The 13,573-nt window shown below is 42.2% G+C and overlaps 1 protein-coding gene across 2 annotated transcripts; it reads left to right on the forward strand.

Moving 5' to 3' along the window:
* The first annotated feature begins 8,112 nt into the window (after positions 1-8,112).
* LOC108267319 (ubiquitin carboxyl-terminal hydrolase 37) lies at positions 8,113-12,535 on the forward strand. Of its 2 annotated transcripts, XM_053681805.1 has the most exons (12): positions 8,114-8,422; positions 8,565-9,152; positions 9,301-9,471; positions 9,715-9,846; positions 10,083-10,215; positions 10,326-10,468; positions 10,553-10,652; positions 10,748-10,830; positions 10,955-11,085; positions 11,230-11,273; positions 11,406-11,472; positions 11,637-12,535. In XM_053681805.1, exons 2-12 carry the CDS (start codon positions 8,731-8,733, stop codon positions 11,786-11,788), a joined length of 1,578 nt encoding a protein of 525 aa, XP_053537780.1. In that variant the 5' UTR covers positions 8,114-8,422; positions 8,565-8,730; the 3' UTR covers positions 11,789-12,535. The 2 variants fall into 2 exon arrangements, with proteins under 2 accessions (XP_053537781.1, XP_053537780.1); XM_053681806.1 differs by lacking the exon at positions 11,230-11,273 and having other exon boundaries at positions 8,113-8,422.
* The last annotated feature ends 1,038 nt before the right edge of the window (positions 12,536-13,573 follow it).

Here is a 13,573-nt window from a genome sequence, read left to right on the forward strand (position 1 = left end):
GCTCTAGCGTTTAACTTGAGAAACTTTCATGTAAGAACTCCAGGACTGCAGCTATTGAACAGTTCACTTGGTCTACAGTGGATTCCTGCAGATGGGAATCTCACAAGGAGTGCCATCTAGCAGGGATATTATCTCTGAGAACCATTTTCGAGCAGGCCAATAAGGTGCTACTAGCAGCAGACATAGACTGTTGGCGAACTCTCGCTAAAGCTTGTGGGAGCAGAGCGATTGGGGGAACAGCGTACAGTTGTGACCTCGGCCACAAGTGCACCATAGTGTCCAGCCCTAATTGTGCGGTAGGAGTGAGGGCGAACCACAGCGTGCCATGTGTTGTCTCCTAATAGGCAAACACATGCAGTCCCGCTTGGCCAAACCTCGCCATATGGACTCCACCACTTGTGGATGGAGCCGCCAATTCCTGGGCCTCAGCCCCTGCCTCAACAGGATGTCTGCCCCCATATTCCCAGAATGTACACTGCACTCACTGACAAACTTTCCTTCTGCCCAGAGAAGAATTAGTTGCACCTGCCTGAACAGGGGGCACGGACAAAATCCTCCCTGGTGGTCAATATATGAGACCACCGGTGTGTTGTCTGTAAACACATGGTGACCTTTCAATTGAGGAAGAAGGAATGTCAGTGCTAGAAATATGGCACACATTTCTAGGCAATTTATGCGCCGCTCCAGATGAGGGCCACACCGGAGACCGTGAGCTGGACAGCTGTCTAAGACCGTGCTCCAACCCGGGAGGGAGGGGTCTGTCATTTCCCTTTTGCACTAAGGAGACACCCCTAGAGTGTAACCCAAGGCTAGAAACTGTGGACACTCGAATTCTCAGAGCACGTAGGCATCACCGCGTGACATTGATTACTCTCAGAAGTCCTTGGACGAAACCTCCAACTTCTCAGCCACAACTGAATGGTCTCCTGTGCAATAAGCTCCAATAGTCCCCCAACATCCAACTTTATCTTGCTCAATGTTGATAGTATTGACCCTACGCATGTTGGGGATAGAAACGCCCTCATCGTAGTAGAATCCTTAGAAAACCCTAGAAACCCTAGAACCCTAGAAAAGGTGTCCACTGCACTGGGGAAAGCATACTTTTCTAAGGTTCAACCTGAGCCCCAAGCTCTTCATGTGGGTGAGAACAACATCTCAAAGTTGAACCACCAGCTCCCTCGATTGTGCTAGAATTAACCAGCCATCCAGATAGTTTAGTACAAGGATGCCCTGGAGTCACAATGGAGCCAGAGTGACATCCATGCACTTTGTGAAGGTGCAAGGGGATAAAGCTAGTGATATTTCTATGTGGAAATATTCACCTTTTTGATCTATCATCACAAACCAGTCCTCAAACTGAATCTGTGGAACGATAAGTTTGGGCATCAGCATCTTGAACCTGTATGTCCGAAGAGTACCGTTCAGATGACGCAGTTCTAAAATTGGCCGCGTACACCTCTATTTTTTGTGGACCAGGAAATAACACCTGTAAAAACCTCCCTCCCTCAGGGAACGGGGTACATGTTCTATGGCCTCCTTGCCCAAGAGGGATCTTACTTCCTGTGCTAACGTTGGGCTCTGGTCTGTGCTGGCTACTGTGGTGAGCACACCTCTGAACCGGGGGGGTCGAGCTATAAACTGGACCCGGTAACCCTTTTCTACGGTAGACAGAACCCATGGAGACACATTTGGCAGTAGTTACCACACTGCCAGATGGTCTTTTAGTGACTTTAACTATTCGGCATTCTATTGGAGGGAAAGCATCAGATTTTTGTTGACCTGTGACAGCTCGCTGACCAGAGAACACTGAAAACTTGGGACAGCCTTGGCTAGGGGAGGCCCTACAATAGCACTGGGGGCTAACTGCCCTAACAACCTCATGTCTCCTGATACGTCCCTCCACGGCCCCTCAGGACCACTCTTCTTTGTCTGCTTGGCCTTTATGACCATTCTCAGATCAGGCTTAGTGGCAGGCCACGTCTGGGGCCGCCCGGTTCCCCTGGCTGTCTGCGGGGGTTGGCAGGCTGCCATACCCGCCTCCTGTGTCTCCCTCGCACTAGTGCTGGCCCGGGCTCCACTCATGGATGCCCGAGTGAGCTTGAGACAACAGGGAAGGAACTGACTGAATGCAGCCATATGTCGAGCTCACTCGGCAGGTCTGCTCGATAGGCCTGCAACACTGTCATTGTCTGCAGTGACCCACAAGCAAGACATAGGCCTTGCCCACCAGTGCCATGGTGGCCTTACACGGTGGCTTGGATGGCAAAGCCGGCCCCCCCTAAATTATCTGCCATCGATGGAGAGAGGTAGCTCACAAGTGACTCCTCCACCTTCAGCATAGCTAAATAGCCATGCCGTTCATTCCCCACAATGGCCGAATAATCCAACATCATGGGGTTATAAATACGGCTTATGCATGGTTTTCCCCCCAGAAGCCTGATAATTTGTTATGCACTTTCTCGAAGAAAGGGGAGTTTTCTGCAGTGTGAAGGATTTACTTTCACTGGGGAGAAAAAAGCATTTCAACTGGCTCCGCTGGCGGAATGGAAACCGACTTATCGGACATTTTCAATCAGTATAAACAAATGGATTATTTTATCGCCGCAAGTCTGTTATAAGATAGGCTTTCTGTGTATGCAGTGTCATGACGGCCACCGCTTTGAATATGGGTGGGAACCGGATATGACATCATCCATCAAAACCAGGCAGACTTTATTTTTTACGTTGTTTTTATAATCTTTCAAAGCGGTGTTGTAAAGTACAGGATAGCACGATACCGCTAAAATTAGCGCTTCCATTTATTTATTTCTTCTTTTGTTTTAACTAAGAAGGTCATGCAGTGACATCGCGATCATCTATTGGCCACACGTCGTCACGTGATACGATTACACAGGTCAGGGTTCACCAATTTCGAATTTTACGAGCCGTGCGAGGACGTTGTGCGGAGAGAGAGAGAGAGAGAGAGAGAGAGAGAGAAACAAAAAAAGAAAAAGAAAAAAACAAAACAAGATGGCACGTTGTCCGTGTTGCTGCTAGCTCAGTTTAGCTTGTTTTACTTTAACATTCTCTGACTGAAAACTTGGTGAAAATAGCGGAGGACAAGGGGGAAGACTGAGGATTGTGAAGTTAAGGAGTTGTGAATTTAGAGGTGGTGAGGAACTTGGACTGGGATTATTGACCGATGGCCTGTATAGGTCCGGAATGATACTTTCACCAAGTTCCTTGCAAACCTAGGGAAATGTCAGGGAAAGAGACGGACAGTGAGCGTGACAGTATGGTTTGCAGTGAGGAAGAGGAGAGGAGGATAAATGAGTGGGAAAATGTAGCAAAGGGGAAGAAGGGAAAAAGAAACATCCAGCATTGGAGAATCGGGAAGTGAGGAAAGAGGGTATAATAAATGTAGTTGTTAGATGTGAAGGAGAGGGAGAAACAAAGAAAACTGACACAATTAAATGAACAAAAATCATTAAGGGACAGATTGGATGTAATAATGAAATCCAAATGGAAAAGGTTAGAAAGCTGGAAAATAAAAGTTCCTAAGGTTGTAAAAGTGGAGGGGAAAGAGAATCAGTGGATGCAATGGTGTGATCTATGGGGGTTCCCATTCCTGTTAATGTAAGAGAACTAGAAGAAAGAATTAAAGGGTCATGAAACCTCCCTCTTTCAGCTCAGGTCTATCTCAATGTTTTTGAAAAATGCAACTTAAATGGGTGTGGATGGCTGTGGGAAAATGGGAGGGGCAGTGGGCGTGGCATGGGGGAAGGGGGGAGGAAGGGGGGGAGGAAGAGGGGCGCGGGCCTTCAGAACACTCACAATAAAGATGGATAGTGACAAAATGTTTGCAGTGGCAGCAGTATGCAGGGCTCTGATGAGGCAGACTTCTCTCCTCCTGAATCCCCAGTGCTAAATGGAGCCACAGTAAATACCGGTGCACGTCATCTGCCCTATCTATTTAAACCATTGTCATGACTATGGAGGAAAGCAAAGCAAAACAAAACCCGAGGCAGCACGGATCGGAGAAGTGTCTGAATGGTGGCTAGCTAATAGGCTTGAGCTTTTCATGACTAAAAGGGGGAACTTTCTTCCCTTCAACGTGGACTCTCGTTGCATAGTTTTGCATGCGATGGCCTGCTGGCCCCCTTGGAGCTTTAAGCAGTTTAATTAGTTCAACAGTCAAGTAAAACTGTTATGGTTGAAAATTAGGCACATACCTCATTTGAAGAGACAGAAAAGTCCTTGGGACTTAGTACCGCATCATTGAGTAGACGCAAACTGCTTTCATGAGCAAGTCCGAAGTCCACCTTTCTCCAATTCTCTCTCCCGAGGGATGTCCACTTCTCAAGTGTCGGACACTAATGTGGACATCGTAAATCCTGCAGGGATGACGTATTTTTGTAGGCCACCCAGAAGTTAGCATCACCCTGGTTCCCTGCACAAAAAGCCAATAGAGAATGGGAAGTTGACGTCACGCTGCATTGAATTGTGGGTAATGCACCATCCTATGAGGATCCCGCTTCCCTTCTGCCTTGAGTTTGAGCCAAGTGTTTTGATTTTCTGTTGTGATTCAGAAAGCAAAATAGCCATGGTAGGTAGGGCTGCACGATTATGGCCAAAATGATAATCATGATTATTTTGATCAATATTGAGATCAGGATTATTTATCATGATCATTTCTCACGATTATTCATTGATTTTAGGGACAACATATTTTTATTGCACTTTCACATTTAAATAAACAGACCGCTGCTTTCACCTCCATGTTGTGCTACATGCCTGCTAATGTACAAATCTTTGTATCAAATTAGACTGATCCTTAAAGTGCATCATCTCGTAGTAAAAAATATAAATAAAATTGTACCCAAAATATAGGATAAGTAAAAATAAAAATAAAATCAACCAAATGAAAATATGCATCAAATATAACAATATGCAACCAAATGAAAACAATTCAGGCGAATGCAGAAAAGGCAATAACAGTGTTTACCCAATAGAGCGGCGCAGGGATGACGTCATTTTGTACCGGAACCCGGAAGTCATCATCACACTGGTTCCCTCGACAAAAACCCAACAGGATTTTCCCATAGGCTTTTGGATTATTGCAAGAAATAAGCTCTGTGACCAACAAAAGTATACAATACTAACACGTTTTGTCCATCAAGATCATTTTCACAAATGAACACAACATTTATGAAGTTTGAAATCTAAATACAATCTCCAGAAATAAACAGCTATAAATGAACTACACCACGGTCGCTCGACTTCAACGTCACCATCACCAAGCTTCTGAGAACTTTTCCAAATTTGATTAAAAACATTTTCCATAATAGGGATTTACTCTGTGGATGAATCTTCATCCACGTTTTTTGGGGGGAATTGTGCACAGCAAACCTGAACCACTGGTTATCTGCAAAGGTTTTTCCCGTTCGGTGTGATGACATTTAATGTAAGTTTAGTAAGCTCTTGATTTGATCTACAGCGGGGTTTTCTATGAGTTGAGGACGAACTTTAGACGTCAATATTGCAGTCGATCATGTTCATGTAATCGTGGGCAGTCAAAATCGTAATCGCAATCGATATTCGATTAATTTTGCAGCCCTAATGGTAGGCCAATCCTGCTGCATCAAAAATTGCAACCGTAAGTCACACAATAGGTCTGAGAGAAAAACTGGACAATGGAATACATTTTTTTTCACCTTTCCGGCTTGTAAAGACAAGCAGGGGAGCAGCTCGAGCAGGTGACGAGAAGAGGCATTAAAATTTTTTTTTTTTTTTACATGACTTGTTTTTATTGTTTGTACAGAAACTTTTTAAATATATGAACAAAATAAAGACTTAAAACGATTTGCTAGTTTCTTTTCTTATTTATTGTTATTTTGTACACTCAAAACAGGTGTAACAATGCATAGAGAATAAAAAAATAATATAGTACAATCAAAACAATACAATATATATATAAGAAAATAGAACATCGAGGAAAAAACAACAACAATATAATATGATTAAAAACTAGCCATGCATGTACAATGGGCTGAGGAAACTTCACCAGAGTTGTTTATGATAGCCCAAAGCTTCAGAGGAACCTCGCTTAGGAGCTTGGAGTGCATGACCTGTTGCATGACAGAAATATAATATAAATAGTAGATCTTTATAATATATAATAAATAGGATATATAACATATTTTATATTTTATATAGTATAACATATGTAAATATAATAGTTAAAAAACCTACATTATTTAAACATTTCAAAGATCATAGCAGATTTTTTATTATTAATAATGCTGCTGATTATACCCCCTGCCCATGAGTTAATTTTTAAAATAAAAGATAGCGGAGTGTTTTTTGAAGGTTTTTAATTTTTTGTTGTAATAATTGGCCCAAAATGAGGAGTGACACCTTACATTTGCGAGTATGACCGTGCTTTCGCAGTTTGCCGGCTTGTGACTCTGCAGATCTTCACCCAGCTACTGCAAAACTGTTCATGAGCTTCTAGTGCTTTGTAACATTCAAACTCACACTCGGTGTAAGTACTAAGTCCAAAAACAAGATAGGTAACAATGTCTGGGTATGTTAGTGTACAAACAAGTGTCTGTAATCCAGTTCTGGGTTGCTAAATCATATGGATCGATGTTGTTAATTGCGTTTATTTAGTCTAAATATCGCTGCTTGACATCCAAATTAAGTCTCTCGGGGTAGGGTCCCTTTTCCTTGTTTTTTTTCTCCCTTTTTCAACTCTTTAAGTGACAATTTAAGCAAGTGTTTATCCAAAAACAAAAGGTAAACAGACACCGGTAACAGAGCGTGATCCTCATAAGATGGCACCCACATTGTAACATGCAACACGCCGTGAGGTATCTTCACATTCTCTATAGGATTGTTGCAGTGGATTTGGATTACTGCAGAAAATAAACTCTGTCACCAACAAAAGTTTATGATTCTTACATGTTTCATTCATTAATAAAATCTTCACAAATGAACACAAAATGTATGAGCTTTGAAGCCTAAATACAACCGTCAGATGTAAAAGCTAATGGTAGGCTCTAAACAAACTACACCATGGTCGCATGACTTAAACGTCACCACCACAAAGCTTCCGGCAACCCTTTCAATCTTAATTTAAAAAAAAACAAAACCACTACAATTGGAAAATACTATAAATTGATAGAGCTACAAGTTGGAACGTTTGAGCTGCAAGAGCGTGAGTATAAACACAACGAAGCTGTAGTAGATGAGTTTTCCTGTTTGGTGTGATGATATTTAATGTCCCCGACAAGCTCTGTAGTAGCATTTAGTCTCTTGTTAGCAACTGTCTTTTTCAAGGCATATAAAAGCTTTAAAAAAATCACGAGTGGGATATTACTGACGTATTTTATGTTGATAGAACGTGAAAAATATCTTGAGCTTGTGTTAACCACAGACCTTATTCTATTATTTATTGAACCCCATTTTTATTTTATTTGTTTAAATCATAAAAGTTATGAAAAGTAATGAAAAAAACTACAAAAAGAAGAAGAAGAAAAAAGATATCTCAAAAACAGATTACAGAACAGATAATCATCATACCTGGTCTCCTCCAGTAATGGGGGGGCGTGCCACATGATAGGGGAGGCTTTAGTTACAAAAAGTTGAGAATCTATGTACTAGGCCATATTAATGTCTTCCTGCCACGCATCCAGGCTGGATGTCTTTTGTGTATTTATTTATTTTTATTTTACTTCACGTGCACGTGCATCCCGACCTGTAAAGTCTTCATTTCCTTTCCAATGAATTCAAGTTGCTCGAAGCCGTGCTCCTTGAGTCCTGCACTCTCAGTACTGGTTTATGATTGGTCGAATGGAAAGCTCGCATCTGATTGGCTACATAGTACTACAGACGCACGTGGGAGGAAAGCGCGCCGCCAGGAAAGTGTCAAAAATACACAGACACACACACAGACACACACACATCCAAGGCGATTAGCGCGCGAATGACGATTTGCAAACTTTCTGTGCACGTCTATGAATTGTGTTTTGCGTTTGTGAAATGTATTTTTACTGACATATCATTTTATTTTGCGCACGTGAATTGCTTTTTGTGAATATACTTTTTTTTTTTTTTTTTTTCTTTTTTACGTGCACGCGAATTGTTTTTACGTGCACGTGAATTATTAATGAGACTGATCTAGCTCCATATTTCGTCGCGCTTAAAATTGGCTCGCGCTACAGTCACTAGGCGCCAGGGATGTCATGTGACGTCAAAGAGGCTATATTCTATAATTCGAAATTTCTATCGAACTTCTCATCAGAATTCTGATCTCAGCGCAGGTCGAGGAAGCAGGAGCAAAGAGACATGATTTTACTCCGAGCGCGTTGAGAGAACGAGTCTTTTCTTTATTGTGAACAAGTTCAGTGAGAATTCAAAAAAGCAGCATTTTGGGTGGAAGGTAAGAAATTCTTTCACCCAGACACTTTCACACATCACATTTAGTGTTAGTTATTGAAAGTGAAATATCTCAGGATCTCAAAAACACGTCTTCTAACCTAAGCATTAATCTTGTGTCTGTGTGTTTCTTTTATTATCTGTAGGATGAGAAGGTGTCTTTTTCAGTACCTGTGACACCTACAGAAAGGTAAGCTACATTACAGCTCAGAAACTCCAACAGAGACCCTGCAAACTGTCTCTGTGAAACTGTTACCGGGGTCCACCCCGGGGCAAACCTCAAAAACAAACAAGAGATCTCGCCTAACTTCAATGGAAACAACAAATACACATTTACAAAACTCACTGAGGATCAAGTCAATGATTGTGGAAAGGAACAACACTACACTGTATGTGCAAGAAAAGGAGACTATAGCAAGGAAGGAGACGGCCTTAAATAGGCTTAATGTGAAAACGGTTAAAACAAAGCCAACCTCAAAATTCCCAGGGACGAAATACACAAGGGCCAAAGAGGTCTGTGTGAGGACATATTTACAAAGCTCAGAAGGGACCAGGAAGAAGATGACCCTGCCTTGCCAAGAAAGCAAGGCTTCAGAAAGGACGGAGGAAAGGAAGGAAACAATCCCACACAAACTGGAGAGCGAAATGGCAGAGCTCAATGAGGAACTGGAGGAGCTGAACGTTTCTTCCTACATGGAATTGACCAAACGTGTGCCATATGCATGTGCATTCAGGTGAGAGACAAACCAGTTAAATGGACCAAATTAACATGATGTAAGTTCTTATATACAGCGGAAAGTACAAATGTATTCCTTAATATCCGGACCTGCAAACACACAGACACCAATGGTCCACTATAAACTCAATGCCTCTCTGTTTCAGTTCCAATGAGATGATGCCTGAGGGAAGCACAAAGAGTCCGAATCCAACTGCCTCTGGGGGAACCATACAGAGTCAGTGTCGAACTCCCTCTGATCGAATCATAAACATCATGACTTCAATTTATACTCTGTTCTCTGACACAGACTTTGACTCAAAACTGCTCCCTGGAGGGTATGACACATGGATATGTGTTTGTTTCTCATTTAAAAATAATATTCAGATCGTAATTAGTTGAAAGATTTTATGCTTACTTATATTTGGTATTGGAATGCGTTAGAATATTAATGAGCCTATACATTTATACAGAAAGAGTGAACATTAGCAGTAGTGCTGTACGACGTGTTCATATGTTTACACTGCCCTAGTGTGCTGTTGTGAATCTGAATGTGTATCTAACAGCTGGATCTGTTGCAGGTTGCCTAATTTTGGAAGCAACTGCTACGTTAACGCAAGTCTGCAGTGTCTGTTCACCGCCGAGAGCTTCTGCAGAGAGCTCTCCGACCTGCTGGACAATTCTACACACACACTGGAGTACTCATTCCTCAGGTACTAAGACATTAGAAATGTTAACTAGCAAAGGGACTACATTAGGAGACAAATGTAGGATAATGAACATGAATGAACAAGAAATAATAAAAGGGTAAAAGGATCGAATGAAGGCTTGAGAAAGCAATTATCTCAGCAGGCAGAAAAAAAAAGTTGATTTTGGTAGAAGAAAATGTGAGACAAGAGCTGAGTTTATGTATATGAGTTATAGGAGGTTTTCCCTGGATCCTTTGCAGATGTTTTGTGGAGTTGTCCAGGTTGAGAAACAGCTCTGAAGTTCAAGGTGACAGCGACATGAGTTTGTTCCTCCAGGCCCTGATTATATCAGCTACAGAATACAACCCAGAATTCACCATCGACATCCAGAATGTGAGCACGCACACACACACACACACACACACACACACACACACACACACACACACACACACACACACGAACATGCAGAAATATGATTTAATGTGTGTGTGTGTGTGTAGGACGCCCATGAATTCCTCTGCTACTGTCTGACCCAAATGGAGGAGTCTGGGCGAAAGCTGGGTTGGCAAGAGGATGTGAACCCTAGATGTCCAGTCACGTCCAATTTCAAGTTCAAGATGAGGAACATTATAACCTGCTACAGGTATGACATGTAACGTAAAGAGTTTGGAGTTTGTACATGATGCAGGTGATGAGTAGATGTTGAGATGCATGTTGTGTGTTGCAGCTGTGGATCCCAACAGAACAACAACGTGGAAGTGTTTAACCACGTCTCTGTGCCCCTGAAGCACGACTCAGTGGACCGGTGCCTCTCTGACGTAGTTCATGTGAGCAACTCTCTGCCTCCTTCTCTTTCTTTTTTACATCCGTCACCCCATATCATCACTGACTCCTCTGTGTATGAATAACATGTATATTGTAGAAGCGGACATTGTTAGAGAGCAAGTGCAAGGTGTGTGGAGGAGACTCTGCCAGCTCCAGGTGGATGTTCCACACTCTGCCCAGGTAAGGCTGGAACACCGCAAGAAACTGATCAGTCAGTCGTGCATCGACCACAAGTGCTGTAAGAGTGCCACCAGTGACTGCAAATCTTCAGCTCTAACATTACTTCATTTCTTTTTCTCTTCAGGTTTCTGATTCTGCAGTTGAACAGGTTCAGGATGACGGAATATTACACAGTGCAAAAGGTGGAGACGCCAGTGGACATCACACCTGAGCTGCAGATAAACTGCTTTCCTCAGTCAGACACGCCCGGAATAGGTACGTCACATGCAAGTAAACAGTCCAAGTCTCTAAACCACGATAGTCCAAGAAAGTCCTGTAATGTTTACAGCCAGGATAAATCAAATCCAGATTAATTAAAGGAGAGCTAATCTTTCTTTTGTGCCTTCCTTTTTCATGTAGAGAATAGCAGAGCTGAGGCCAGAGAGACAGACAGAAATGAACTGGTGAGAGAGAGACAGAGAGACACAGTGAAAGATAGGAAAGAGAGTTAGGAAGGAGGATTGAACACTCTGTAGTGTGTACACTCGAGTTTTGTGTCTGTATGTGATCTGTATTGTGATGTGTGTCGTTTTTAGGGTGGATCAACCTCTACCTATCGACTGATCAGTGTCCTCAACCACATTGGAAGGACAGCATGCTTTGGTAAGATATAAAATACACACACTTATAAATACAGCCTGCGTATGTGTTTATAAATGAATTAGGAAAACACATTTTATAGCCGTACATATATATTTTTATATTTTACAGTGAAAACATTTTGTAGTGATAGATATGTAATATTGCTGTGCATGTCTCTTTACCAGGACATTATGTGAGTGACTGTTCCAGTCACAATTCTCACCAGTGGAAGATTTATAACGACCATCTGGTTAGGCTGACCAGCGAGACGGACGTGTTAGAGAGGAGGTCGACCAGCGCCTATGTGCTCCTCTATGAGAGAGTGAGCACTGGCTGAAGCCCTTTCTCTTCTCCAGAAAGCTGCGAGAAGATGGAGTTGTGGTGAGAGGTGTCAGATTGATGACCTCAGTGGTTCACAGTGTGCCTAAACGTCAGGGTGTGACCGACGTCCAGATAACCGATGAAGATATTCTTCTGACGCACAGCCATATGTGGAAATTTTCTAAATGTATCTATGCTTCAACCAGTCAGAATCATTCGACCTGACGTAATGACTAGCTTAGTGATTGTGTGAAAGTATAATTGTTGATGTAAAGAGTGTGTACGCAGAGCGGCCTACGAACTCCTGGCTGAGTGTGAACATGACCTCTGCTTGATGAAACTGCAAACCATTTTTTCTAGAAAATGTTCTTCAATTGATTGCATCTCTTGACTCCTGGTCTTCATTCATCATATCAGGTCATTGGGTCTTAAACTGTAAATTCCCCTACAAGTCCTATACGATCCGTAATATAGTTTTTCCTGTCTGACTTTGGAGCAGGTGCATTACGTAGGTGATAATGGTGTATTGCACACGAACACATAAGCCTAGTTTAGTTTATTGAACGACAGTTACACCTGGAACTAGCATTCATCGCTTTCATCCAGTGAAAAGCTCTACTGTATAAATACATGTCGAAAATATTTACAGACTTATTGGCCACTTTATTAGGAACACCTGTGCACATCATTCAATTAGCCAATCATATGACAGTAGCGCTATTGTATAAATTCCTACAGCTACAGGTCTTGAGTGTTAGGTAAAGTTTACATCAGTGATCAGATAAATAAATAAAATAAACAGGCTGGTTTGAGTATTTCAGAACCTCCTAATCTCCTGGGAGTTTTTAATGCACAGCAGTCTCTATAGCCGTACTCACCCAACCCTGTTCTTGGAGATCTACCTTCCTGAAGACTTTAGCTCCAACCATAATTGTGCCCACATGACCATCTAATCAAGAAGAGCCTAAGAAGTTCTTGATCAACTAAAACAGGTGTGTTAGATTTTGGTCGGCGATCAAACCTGCAAGACGGTAGCTCTCAACGAAGAGTTGGCGACCACTGCTCTAGAGTTTACACAGAATGGTGTGAAAAACAAACAATGCAAAACAAAACAAAAAAAAAACATTCAGTATGTTTACATGGACAACAATAATCTAATATTAACCCGATGAAGGCGATACTCTGATTAAGAAACTTGCATGTAAACAGCATTTTTAATTGCCTTAATCCGATCAAAGTCATACTCGAAGTAAACACAAGTGGAATTAAGATGTATGGAGTATTCCTGTTTTAGTCGCATTATCGACGTGTATTACAGACATGTACACACCGTAATCACACTATTAACATCGTGTGAGAGTTTTCACTGCATTGTGCGACAAGACACGTACACACACGGCAGCGCTCGACCGTTTGACGGCAAACAAGAGAGCACGGCTGCGTCCCAAACTGCGTACTTACCTACTATATAGTAGGAGAAATACATGTATATGGTAGGTGAAATACATACATTTCGGCTACTATATTGTAGGTAAGTTTGCGGTTTGGGACGCAGCCCACGGCTTCAAGCAGTCGTCCATTTGCACGTACAGCTCGAAAAGTAATCAACTGCACTTGAAACGTTTGTAAAAATTCAAAACACCCAAAACTGTATACGGTCCCATAACGAAGACGAGCTGTATGTCGATACGTGAAATTCTGGAGGGAACGTCGGACGGCGTGGCGCAGGGACGTAATGACGTGTGACTTTAAGCGATCTATGTTCTATAACATGTAAAACAGGAACATGAATGGAGTATTC

The sequence above is a fragment of the Ictalurus punctatus genome, chromosome 7, assembly GCF_001660625.3.
Source record: "Ictalurus punctatus breed USDA103 chromosome 7, Coco_2.0, whole genome shotgun sequence".
In the NCBI taxonomy this organism is placed as follows: Eukaryota; Metazoa; Chordata; class Actinopteri; order Siluriformes; family Ictaluridae; genus Ictalurus; species Ictalurus punctatus.